This window comes from Ambystoma mexicanum, chromosome 3p (genome assembly GCF_040938575.1).
Source record: "Ambystoma mexicanum isolate Mex_15411 chromosome 3p, UKY_AmexF1_1, whole genome shotgun sequence".
Classification (NCBI taxonomy): Eukaryota; Metazoa; Chordata; class Amphibia; order Caudata; family Ambystomatidae; genus Ambystoma; species Ambystoma mexicanum.
The window spans coordinates 548,240,600-548,253,388 of NC_090925.1; the positions used below are offsets into that span (position 1 = coordinate 548,240,600).

At 46.0% G+C, this 12,789-nt stretch overlaps 1 protein-coding gene across 2 annotated transcripts in view; it reads right to left on the minus strand.

The window, feature by feature from the left end:
• CSE1L (chromosome segregation 1 like) overlaps positions 1 to 12,789 on the minus strand; it is a 1,325,092-nt gene that overhangs the window by 643,678 nt on the left and 668,625 nt on the right. For both annotated transcript variants that reach the window (XM_069651279.1, XM_069651278.1), the window contains exon 16: positions 8,773 to 8,876. In XM_069651279.1, the coding sequence (XP_069507380.1) occupies positions 8,773 to 8,876 (104 nt within the window). The remainder of the gene's footprint in view (positions 1 to 8,772; positions 8,877 to 12,789) is intronic.

Here is a 12,789-nt window from a genome sequence, read left to right on the forward strand (position 1 = left end):
CCATGAAGGTATTCATCCTTGAGGTCTAGGGAACACATCCAGTCCCCTGCGCACAGAATCTGCTAGGTGCGCTGGGTCATCCGCTCCTGATTGAAGTGCCGAGGCGCATAGCCATTTGGCTGCGATGGGTAGATTTATCCCTGAGGAGACCAACCACCTGTACCCCTCCAGTCAGCCGTTGCTTTCAGAGGGAAGGGATTGGGACATTCTTGTAAGGCCCATTCTGTAAGAGGATTCAATTCAACACTACAGCTAAGTGAATGCCTAGTCTGGGATACTGAATGGAAACCCTTATTGATATATCTTTATGTCCAGTTCATGAGCTCTGGATGACTACCCCTATATAACACCCCTCTCTTAGAATCCCCCTGACCCCACTGAGCCAAGAAGTAGTTCCGTTTTGCAAGTTTAAAAGGTTTATTTGAGAAATAAAACAAAACATAGATACCACGCTTTTATAATAAATTAATAATCGATATCGCCCTTATAAATATAATGTTAATCAACAATGGGTAATCTGACACTAGCACACTTCTTTATAATCAATGAGGAGTTAGTATAGGATGGATAAAGTAGCAAAAATGCTTTTATGATTTCAAGGGAAAAGCAATGAGGAATAAAATGCAGTACAGAAATACTTGATATGATTTTAGCAAAAGAGAAGATAATAACTTTTTCTCTGGCAATTCACCCCCCTCCCCTATGCAATATAAGAAATGGAAGGAGATGGAAGTAACACACACAGTTCTCAGAAATGCAATCAAATACAATACGAAATTCAATTCCCACCCCAGCAAGCTTAGAGAAAACCGGTATGAGTTTTAAAACACAGGCCCAAGTGCTTTAAATGTGGTGGCAATGAAGTGAGAAATATGCTGAAAATGCTTTTAATTCCCTTTAGGAGGTTCAGGGTGAGTGAGAGCTACTTGGGATGAGCTCAGGCTCACTTTAGCAATGATTCAGGGATGGTTATTAAGAGGCAAACGAATTTTTAGCAAAGGAAAGCAAAAAGCTGCCATCATTTTACAGGTAAAGAAATCAGGCCAAATCGCAAATCGCGGCAAAATTCGCGAGTGCATGAATCGTGATTACGGCTAAAGTATGAGTAGCAAGTCGGTTTGTTGGAAAGCTGAGATTCTAAGCTTTCAGAGGAAAGTTGAACCAAGTTCCCAGGACAGACGGTTCCAGAGATATGAACGATTTTGTAAAGGTTGTTTTTCGGATTTAAAGTAAACTCAAAATGACAGGTGACAGCTTGCAGCTGCAGAATTGACAGGTGACAGTTGTGCAGCTTTAAAAATGACAGATGATACGATTTCTAGGAGGCAGTTCTACTTAGGTTAAAATAGTTTGTATTAGATTATTTTAACTAAGAGATTGGTTCTGCACAGTTCTGCTAGGTACTCACAATATAAATTTGAAATAGGCCTCGCCACAGATCTGGTCAGGTTTTGGATTGGACTCCGGTTCTGGTCTCGGCACTTTACAGTGATCTGGGTCAGCTCTCTGGTTCTGCTCACAGCGGTCTGGGACACTCTGCTCTGCTGGTCTAGCCTCTCTGGATTCAGCGGCCTCTGGTTCTGGATACTGCTCTGCTTTCCGGTCCGGATCAAGTGGATTCTGGATGTAACACTGCTTTCTGGGTACTGGCAAGAGTTCTTGGCAAAAGAATTCAGACAGCTCGCCCGGCTGTGGAAGAGTTTGCAAATGATTTTGAGGCCTGCTGACAAATACTTTTGCTTGCAGTGGGCCTTCTTGGTTCAAAGTTCTGTAGTCTCAGTTTAGCTTGGAAGTCTAAGTGTTGGATCTCTGGCTGTGAAGTCGTCGGTCAGCATGCTCCGCAGCAAATGGAATTGAATGTCTCTACCTGTCCCAGCAGTCTCTTTTTATGTGTTTTGAAAATGGGTGTGTGCCTAGGCCTAGCTAAGCCTGCCCCTCTCTACTTGTCATTGGCCCAATTCTCCCCTATCCCATGATTGGGGGAAGGAAATGGATTGTCATCATGATGAAGTCTGTTTATGGGTCAGAGGATCCTCCCCTGGTCAGTTTGCCCACAAATCTATATTTGATTCAAATACATCCTTCCCAGATAGACAATTTATTGAAATTACATGTGCACATTATATATTCCTTATGGTCCATGCTTGTCCGACTCTGATCTTCCTGGGGGCTTGCATTAAAAAATGACGACATTTTGCGCTTTTTAACTGGTTTTGCAATATCGGACATTTACCCAAAATTACACACATGCGCGCAAAGAGTATGGACATTAATTGATGAAGTGTCAGATTTTTAACATGCAGACATTTGGAGTGAGACCCTATTTTCCGCTAGCAACCCCCCAGAATACACCACAGGGTCCTAATGCCTCAATGTTCACAGAAAAATCACAAAAATAATGATATTACTTATATAATTCTGACAAGTCCGCACTATGAGTTATCTATCTTTTTAAAATTATGCCCTGGTCAAAAAGGCGTGCGGCTTCCCACATCACAGGGTGGAATAACTGGTTTATCCACTTCCCCCCAAGCTCAGCTGCTAGCAGAGGCACTGCCGCTCCCAGTTTCTCCTAAGAGGAAGCCACATTTACGACGCCCCCAATATAACATTTGCCCGAGTCCAGGACAGGCCTTTGTTCAACTCCCTGTAGTCCCCAGCTGCTCCACCCCTAATCTAATCAGAGAGGTGACAACTCCTTTTGGCCAGGGGCAGCAGGATGCAGCTAGGCCTGGGAAGAGTGGCTGAACAGGTTTCTCCTGTCGTTGGTAGTTGTCAGGCAGAATCCAGTTTCATTAAGCCAGGTTTCAGCTAAATGTCACTTTTTGTTCCCAGTTTTCTACATTTCTACATTCAATTCAAACTGACAATTTTTACATATACATTAAATAATTACTTCCTTCAAGTCATTTCAGAATATAGTTTTACATTGTATCCACCTCTTAGCAAGTCTTTCCTTGGTCTGGTTTTGTTTCATTTGTTCAGTTTTACACAAAAGTCTGGTGGTTTTAAAACGCCAGCTTTCTGATAGTGGGGAGTACTGGTAATGCAACCATTTTTGGGATTAAGAAAATTAATTCCCCACAGTTCTGAGTTGCTTTTTTTTTGGCAATCAGCATTGCCATTCCCAATGGTTTCAGGCTACTGTGTGTGTAGCCCACTGGTGGTTTTAGGCAGTGCCCTCCTGTGCTCACAACATAGGCAAAAATGGGTGGCAGCCTATTCTTAATGTTTTCCCTGTGCACTCTGGGGAGTTCTGGCCATCATGATGTTTTCCATGCCAGTACTGCACAGTTTTATTGTAGGGCTTGGATGCATGGGTAAAAACATCCCACAATTCAATGGGCGAGAGCACGGGAGGGCCCTGACTCGAATCCAAGATTGCTGCCGGGGTAGCAGGCTCGGCCACGTGCTTATCTGTCATCTTCGGGCCTTGCACCATACCCTGGGCAGGAGGGTATGAAAGCGTTTATGGGGGTTGTCGTGGGCACAGGGACAGTTTTTCATTTGTTTTCATCAATTCCAGATAGGTCTATTGTACATTGTTTTTATTCTTTCATTGAAAGTGCACTTTTATTGTGAAATCAGATTTTGTAAATTTATAGTGCACATTATATTTTTATTCTATGAGGGACGTTATAATGTATGTATGTGAGTATCTGTTTTATATGGCTTTATCCTTCAATGGAATGTTAAATTCCAAATAAAGTTTTTTTACCTTACCATTTGAATTAGGGACTACAAAGTAAGCAAGACAGTGTTTGGGGAGCCAGGGATTGGGGGTGCAGGAGGTCTGATCTGCCAAAGAAATTGAATTTAAATTCAAATGAAGTCTCGGGGTTCTTTAAGCGTTTGCTGTTCAACTCGCTGGAAATCACATACACACAAGCCGCAGCTCATATTACTTACACACTCAGCATCGTGGGCGAGTAAGAGTAGGTGCAGCTTGTGAGTGTGATGCCTGGCATGTTTTACTGCAACCCTTTCATGGCCCCTAGGTTTCCTTTGAATTTATTACATGCCTTTGGGTGATGGGACCTCTTACCCCCCACACCCTGTGACCTTGACTTCCTCACCCTTACCGAGACGTGGTCAATGCCAGCTCTGGCAATGCTCTTGACACTCTCCTTCCCGAGGGCTACAAACTCCTCTCCAAACCCAGGCCCAACTGGCCCGGAGGTGGCATGGCCCTGATCTTCCCCGAGTGGGTCTCTGCTTCTATCGTACCTACTCAATCCTCCACCTCTTTGGAATGCATTGCCTGTATTCTCGGGAGTCTCCAACTTCCTCATTCACCCTTGCTACGATCTATAGGCCCCCCCTATCCCTCTCTGAATGGGCAACATCGCCTCCTCCCTCCGGACCTCTACTTCCAAACTCCTCCTAAGTGACTTCAATATCCATTTCGACTCTCCTCAATCAGCCCCTCATGGTTCTGTGATCTCAGACTCCCTCTCTCATTATTCTTCCTTCTGGTCCGACACACCTCAACTCTGAGGCCCTCATCTCTGGTGACATCCCCATTTCTACCACAGTCACCAGCCCACTCTCCTGGTGCGACCACTTTCTCCTCTCCTCCCACTTGGGGCCCCTCAGCCCTCTGTCAGAACCACTGTTTGGACTGCCAGCCTCATTCGCTGTCATTTGACAGATGAAACGAGTGTCAGTCGCTGCTTTACCCTCCACTTTCATTTCCCCTCCCACCCCTGCTTCCGACTCTCCCTCTGACTCTGTCCTCTCTACCCTTTACCTCTCCAACACGCTTGACATCCTTGCCCCAGTCATGAGTATCCACCTGAAGCCTGCTTCCAAGTACAACACCGATCTAGCTTCTCTGGAACCTAAGTGCAGAGTTGCTCAACAGAAGGGCAGGGCTCTGGTTCATCCTCTGACAAACTGGCCCGTTGCCGGCTCCAAAGGCAATATCATTTTTCTATCCGCTCCAAGAAGAGAGCCCACATCCAAGCCTGCATCTCTGGAGCCACTAACATGGCTGGACTTTTCAAAATCTGGAAGGAACTCGCCAACTCAACTGCAGTCTCAACCTCCCGCCTCACCTCCCAGGTTCTCTGTACCGCCTTGGCCTCCCATTTCACAAAGTCAGGACATCCTGTCCTCACTATCCACCACCACCATCTCCAGGCCCTCGATCCCCTCGCACCCTCCTCCCTCCTGCCCACAGCACCTGATGAGATCTCTAGAGTTGTTCGCACTATGAAGGTCTCTCCTAAAGAGGTGCTCCCCTGCTCCTTTAGAACCATTAAAGACAACTCTCTCGCCCCGGCTCTTGACTTCTGTAACCACTCCTTCGCCACTGGCTTTTCCCCCTCCATCCATCACCACTCCCTTGTGCACCCTCTCAAAAAAAGACTGACCCCTTCCTGCCTGGCTAACTATCGCCCAATCTCTACCACCCCCTTCCTGGGTAAAGTCTTGTAGAAGTTGGCCCTCCTCCAATTGGCCCTTCCTACTGAACTTGTTGGCTGCCTCCATGACCACCAATCTGGAATCCAGGCATCCAGAAACTGCTCTCCTGACACCCGTGAAGCTATGCTCGCAAATCTGGACTAACTCTGCTGCTGTTCTCATTCTCCTCGATCTCTCGTCTGCCTTAGACACGGTCAACCATTCTATCCTCAAACACGGCTCCATGATGACCTCAGCATCAAAGACCAGGCACTGAACTGGCTGACCTCTTTCCTCACTAACCGCCATTCCTAACTGCAATTGGGCCCCTTCTCCTCCACCACCTCAGACTCTACCGGTGGCGGCCCCCCGCCCGGGGGCTCTACCCTAACGCTGTGATCTCCTACTCTCCCCCATTTCCAATGATATGCTGATGACACAGCTCTCCTTCAAACGTCAATCTACTACCTCCACTTCCTCCTCCCTTATCCCAGATTGTCTGACCGCCATCCAGGCATGGTGTGCGACTGTCTTAATGCCAGTAAGATGGCGATCCTTATTGGACACGTGTGCCTGGTTTCCCTCCTACCCTCTGGCCGCCCTCCCTGGACCTCTACTCTCACCATCCTGTGAGGCCAAAAACATCTTCGACTCCTCTCTACTTCACGCCTCACATCTTGGACGTCACCAAGAAGACTCATGTCCAGCTACAACTCCTTAGAGGCATTCTCCCTTTCCTCACATTTCCCTAGAAGCTCAATGTCTCCAGAGCTCTGGTCCTCTCTAGGCTGGACTACTGCAACAGCTTCTTCCTCAACCTCCCCCTTTCCTCCCTATGCCCCCTTCAGCTAATGCAGAATAGGGCTCCAGGAATTATCCTTGGCCTCAAGTCCAGTGACTATCTCTCAGCCCTAAAATCTCTCCACTGGCTCCCGGTTGCAGCAAGGATTAAATTCAAGACCCTCTGCATCATCCACAAGGCCTTCTGGGGCCCTGGTCCACGCTATCTCCAAATTTCTCTCCCTAAATACTACCCTGCTAGAGCCCTCCACCCCTCTAACTTAAACACTCGGCTTGTCAACGCTTTTCCAAGCAGAGAGTGGGGGGCAGGTCACTTCGGCTGTTCTCTCTTTGGAACAGAATCCCTGCCCCTTCTCAACTTGAGCCTGAACTCCTTAAGTTCACTGAAACTTCTCAAAACTCTGCTCTTCTCTACCTCTTCCCCTCACCTCCTTCCCTTTAATCAACCCACTGCCACTGAGACTGGCTGCCTGGTCCTTCATGAATCTCACAGGCTACCAGGCCTTCGACCCAATCGACATCAGCTCCACCCCCCGTCCTCCAGCACTGCCCTTGCGGGACCCCTGCCTGGTGGCTGTGCATCCCCAGCCTTGGGAGTCCTCTGCCGTAGCATTTAGCCAGTGGCCTCCTCCCGGGCACTTCCCTACTGGGTCCCCACCAGCACTTGCCCATACATGCTGCCTTCTCCCCTCATCCCTTGCCTATCTCTTGCACTTCCACGCCCGAATGTCACATGGCCTAGTAGGACCACGATTGTATGTTTACTATTTTTGCCATTGTTAATTACCCCTTGTCTCTCCCCCACTGCCCCCACCCCCACTTTGCCTTGTGGCGCCTGGAAACAAAATGTTGTCATATCAGGTAATATCCCCATAAATAATGTCGTCAAACTTAGTCGCCGGGAAACGGCATAGGCGACGTTATTTATGGGGACAATATAGGAGGGAAATGGGAGCGCGAGATGAGGTGGTGTACCCTGCTCCCTTTTAAAAAATGTGAGGGTTCAGGGGGTGTTCCGCGCAGGCTCCATATCGTAATATCGCCGCAAAAAAACAGCGCCATTCTTGTATGGCGACATTTTTGCGGTGATATTATCACATGGTACCCATTTTGTTGCATAGGCGCCTAACAAATGATCAATTAATGACTAAAGACACTGCCAATACAATAATTATAATATCTTGAGGACAAAAACAGCATAAAAATCGAAGAACAAAACAATATTGGGTGCCTACTCTAGTTAGCAAAGGGAGCCTTAAAAATGGTATTCCGTCTATTTTGGGGCTTTGGCATACAGACCTACAGGTTTAACTGCTCTGCCCCATTTAAGAACAGCATTCAGCCAGTGTATGGGCTCCTTCATGCACCCTACTGCCATTCTGGACTCTGGATGGTTGCAAAGACAAGCGGGTAACTTAGCAGTCCCCCAAAGACCATCTCCCAAAAGACTTGATGCCCCAGGTCCTATTGCATTCCATAGGAACGGGGGCATCCACTTTATTCCCGCTTAATTACTCTCAAATCTAACCAGACTATCAAAGCGCACTGCAGAATGATCCCTGACTGTGTTCACTTTGAAGCATCAGCATCTATGTTAGTGAACCATATACACAGTAATGCCCAGACAAAGCCCCTTGGGAGCAGGGTTATATATTGCCGCCGCCGCCACCACCACCACCACCACCACCACCACCCCGCCCAGACCATCCTCCCGGCCCCCAGATAAGCTTTTTAGCATTCTGTTTGCACTCAGGAAGTTGGCTAAATGAGCAAGGTACCAGGAGCTCATCTGAAGCAAATCTGCATAGTTCCAATTGCAGGACAACCTCTGCGATGCCAATCTTTTAAAAAATAATGCCTTTATCCTGCCCATGCTGTTACTGCAGAACCAATGTTTACGTTTTTTGACCAGTCCCCAAAAATATTTACCTTTAACTTTTTTTGGCAAACAAGAGAAAGGATTCCAATGTGTCCCGCATTTATCGCACAAGAAAAAAGAATTGGGGAGATTTAGTAATTTCACTTCTCTGGGCTTGCGAGTCCCCATGGCAATGGCACCCAACAGGCAGAGACAAAGACTAACTTCCAGAGTGGGTAACAGGTGCTCATAACAGAGGAAAATGAGCCCGAAACATTTTTTCTTGCACCTATTGCTTTGTTGGGTTTTAGTCACGTTGTCAGACGTAAGGTATGTTACATCGCACACCAGACATTCTACAGTAAGAACACCACCCCTTTCCAGCATTCAGGCTTAAGATTCTCAATTCAAATTCTTTGCACCATTTTTCTGTTCACTTTTCTACAGTTCTCAAATCAGTTGCAGATCTGTTTCTTGGTTTCCCAACAGACTCTTATTTGATCCTTTTGCAGCCCACACAATCACATGGCCACCTCCTTTAACGATCTAGATCTCAAGCACACCAGAAATGTTAGTCTATTGAGATTTGAAAGGTGATTGGGAGATCAGTTGAAGCTTTGCAAATCTAGGTGAACATTAAGAAATAAACACCAAAAAAGCAGTTACCGTATTTGTGAAATTTAAAAAAAAGCAATAAAAAGCCTTACCTTTCATAATATATTCATTTTCAGAAGAGCCAGGTGAGGAAAGTGCTTTAAATAGGTTAGTTAACAGAATTTCCACAAATGGTAGCATTTCTGTAGATGTAATTCTGCAGAAGTAAACAGTGTTATTGCAAAAGATGCAAAACATTAAACCCAGATTATGCAATAAGATGTCAGACTTACTTTATAATTTTAAGCCCCCTTCTCTCTTCTCCCCTCCCCCTTCGGTAATATTTACGATGGCTACAATTACATTGCTAGTTTACTCATTATGAAATTGCTTCAGACAAACTAGATCTGGAAATCAAAGAGCTACTGAGCGTCTAAGAAACACTAGCTAGGCACTCCTACAGTGAATTTGGCCCAACAGGCACCAAAAGCGGCATAATTCGAGCCCCGTCAGGTGAATGCAATCCCCCCTGCTACACATAGTACAAAAGGACAAACAGAACAGATTAGAATCTTTCAGAGTGTCATGCTTTGAGCTTTCCTGGCTTGTAATAATTGCAACAATTTTAAGAGCAGTTACAACAAAACAGCATAGCTTTCTGCAGCCTCCCCTGCCCTCCCCACTTCATCCCAGAGAAGCCATTTTCAGACTCCAGATTTGTGGAGTGCCACATATTTAATTTGAGTCCCATAAGGGATGGTGGAGAGAGATTGCATGTGATTCCATCAGAGACACCAATGCTTCACAACTATGGTTACAGACTAGTAACTTTCTTCTTCGGTACTGGATCTCATGAATTCACCCGCTTGGAATAGCTTCAAGAGCTGCCTGATAACTATTCCTCTGCTCAGTGTCCAGAGCATGGGAGTAACTGACTCAGAAAGTTAACAGGGTTTCCTGCAACTTTTGCCTAGATCAACCAGTGGAAGCAATGTTGAAGCAATAAAATGCAACACTTAGAAGCGTAGCAGGGTGGTCCAAGATACAGCATACATCAGTCAATGAAGGTTATTGCCCCATCAGGATAATAATTTATCTTCTTAGAGCGCATGTATTATGTTAAGGTTACATAAAAGTAATCTTCAAACAAGAGTCTTCATCGCTCAAAGATAATTAGGTAATTTTCCTTTTGCTCCTTTCCCCGCATATATTTCAATGGGACACTTTCATTTTGCTTGTTTTGAACCCTGGCCTGACTTCATGGAGGCAAGTAAAGCCTCCTGCTTTACTTCCCTTGCTTGCTTTGCTCATTCTTGTGGGGAGGCTGAGGTCCCTAAAAATGTCAGTTCTTGGACAGTCTCCCCTTTATGAATTACTGTATTGTTACAATTGCACACATCACCTTAAAGTGAAGTGCCATTCATTGAAAATGCAAATGCGCACAATAACATAAAATATCACTACGGTGGGGTGTGCAATAGTACGAATACAAGATTTCATAAAGGGAAAAAAACTCTCAGTACTGTCAGTCTTGGGGATAGTCAGTTTCCCCATGTGAATAAGCAAAACAGGCAAGGGATGTAAAGCAGAAGACTTTACGGACCTCTAAAAAAGTCAAAACAAGCAAAAAGAAAGGGTGTCCCATATAAATCCAGGGAGTGAAAGGTGCCAAAAGGAAATCTTTCCCAACACTGCGTAAAGGCAGCAAGTCCAGGGCAGATCTGCAGACACCTTTTTTACAGAGGGAAAGCCAGTCAGCCAGGTAGAGGAAGACATCCATGCTTTCCCTACTTAGGCGAGATGCTATCACTGCCAGCAGCATGGTAAAGATTGAGGGACAAAGAAAGGCCAAACGGCAGAATCCTGAACCGGTAGTCAACGAACACCAATATGCATTTAAGGTACCCCTTGTGCCCAGAATTGGAAGTCACCTGGAAGTAGGCACATTGGAGATGCAGGGAAACCATTCAGTTCTGTGGTTCAGGATCTGGGTCAAGGTGACCAACTTGTACACATTCCTTGCGCAGAAACAGATTCAAAAGCCTCAGATCAGGATGGGATGCAGACACCAGTGCTCATTTGGAACCAAAGTACAGGTGTACTAGACAGTGACTTGCTCTGAAGGAGCATCAAGCCTGCAGTGCCCTTCATTAGAACCAACAGGGGGGGGGGGGGGGTGTTTCTGGGAGTCTCTCTGCCAGACATTAGTCCTGGTTACGAGAGACGTACCCAGAGTCTTTAGCTCACTATCTTTCACAGAGAAAAAGTATCCCAAACATATCAGTCTTTGTCCTGCCCTGGGGCAGTCCAGCACCGAACTGCTAGGCAAGTCTCTCGTAACCAGGACTAATGTCTGGCAGAGGGACTCCCAGGACCCCCCTTGTTAATCTTCATTAGAACCAGACTTACCTCCTTCAGCAGACTTACCTCCTTCAGCAGAGGGAACAGAGTAAGTAGTGGACTAGCAGGAGTGGTAGCGCAAATGAGAGGCAACACACGAGAGAGTTGCAAGCATCAGAAGAGGTTTGCTGCAACTTCCCAAACAAGGAAATTCTCCCCCACTTCAGTGGCATAGGTGAAGACCTCTTCAGAGATTTTTCAGTGGCCGCTGTTCAGATAGATAGCAAAACCAACACTGGTGGTGGATTTTTGGAGGCCAACTATTATGCTGAGCAGGGAGACACCTAGAACAAGGCATACCCAATCAAGTTAAGGTAGCAGAGCGGCAAAGTTTACTCTAAGGAGGTATGTGAGTGGTCTAGGGCTGCAAGTCCACACAGACAACCACCAATAAATCAAGTCAAAACAGGGAAGTACTGTTGGGAAACATCTTTTTACTGCTTTCCTGCCACAGTCTATGGGACACCCTTTATGTTTTCTTGTTTTTAAACCTTGTCCTGACTTTTTTGAAAGAAAAGCTTTCTGCTCTACTTTCCCTACCCGCTTGCTCGTTCTCATGGGGAAACTGATCAGTCCCCAAGACTATCCAGTACTGAGAGACTATCGCCTCATTACAAGTTTGGTACCACCAAACCTAATTACTGTTACCACCACTTGGTCCGGATTACAAGTGGTGATAGGCAGTGTTAGTCCACCATTAATGGGAGTCCATACGACTCCATTAGGGATTTTGGTGGAATTACCAGCGACAGTAATTCTGCTGAATTTGCTTTTTATTGGTGGAAAGGTGGCAGATTTACCTCCAGCTCTTAGCTGGAGGAGAATCCTCCACCTCTCTGCCAAACTCATAGTTGGGCAGTGAGGTAATGTGGCAGTGACTGAATTACCACATTTTTACTGCACCGCCCAACTTGTTGTGAGGCCCTAGGTCTCTATGAATTCTTGCATTGTTACAATTGCACACATCACATTACAATGAAATGCAGTTAGGATACTGTGTATCCATTTATCTTTATATAAAATAATCTATACAGATAATGTATATAATTATCGTTTTATACAATGGAGTTCATTTAACTTTTACGATGTGCCCAAGACCAGCTGGTAGCAGCAATGATTACCATTCAACCCATTTTACTTGTGCACGCTTGCATTTACCACAAATGGCTACTAAAAAGGTGGCTGGCACCCTAAGATGGCCAGGCCAGAAGGCTTCTCGCTTGTTCTCTGGCATTCTTCATGCCTTCTCAGGTCAGGAAATCCCTTCTACAGAAATCCTTTTCCCAGGGAAAGCTGTGGCTTTCGTGGGTGGTTTGTTTTGTGTGTGCCAGAGAAGGGGGATTGGACGGTCTAGTTCCAATACACATTTCTGATGCCTGAAAGTCTATTGCTGGGCAGATGTTGTGCCCAGTGGCTATCCATGATTGGATAGTTACTGACTGTTTGAATGGCACAGATCCTTAGAATGGGTCGATTTGGGCAGACTCCCATACCAAATCTTGAATAAAAGGATGGCTCCTACAGATATTCCACAGATCATTGGACCCAAGTCAACCACGAAGAACGACAGAATGTTGACTACCCCTGCAGCCGACCAGCATCCACTCCAGTGCTATCACAGTGATGCCCTGCTCCTCCGACTGATTTCATGAAGACCACCCTTGTCAGTGCTTCGATGCCTGGACCAGTGGGAACAACATGTCTCGACCCCATCTCGAGGATCCGTGCCT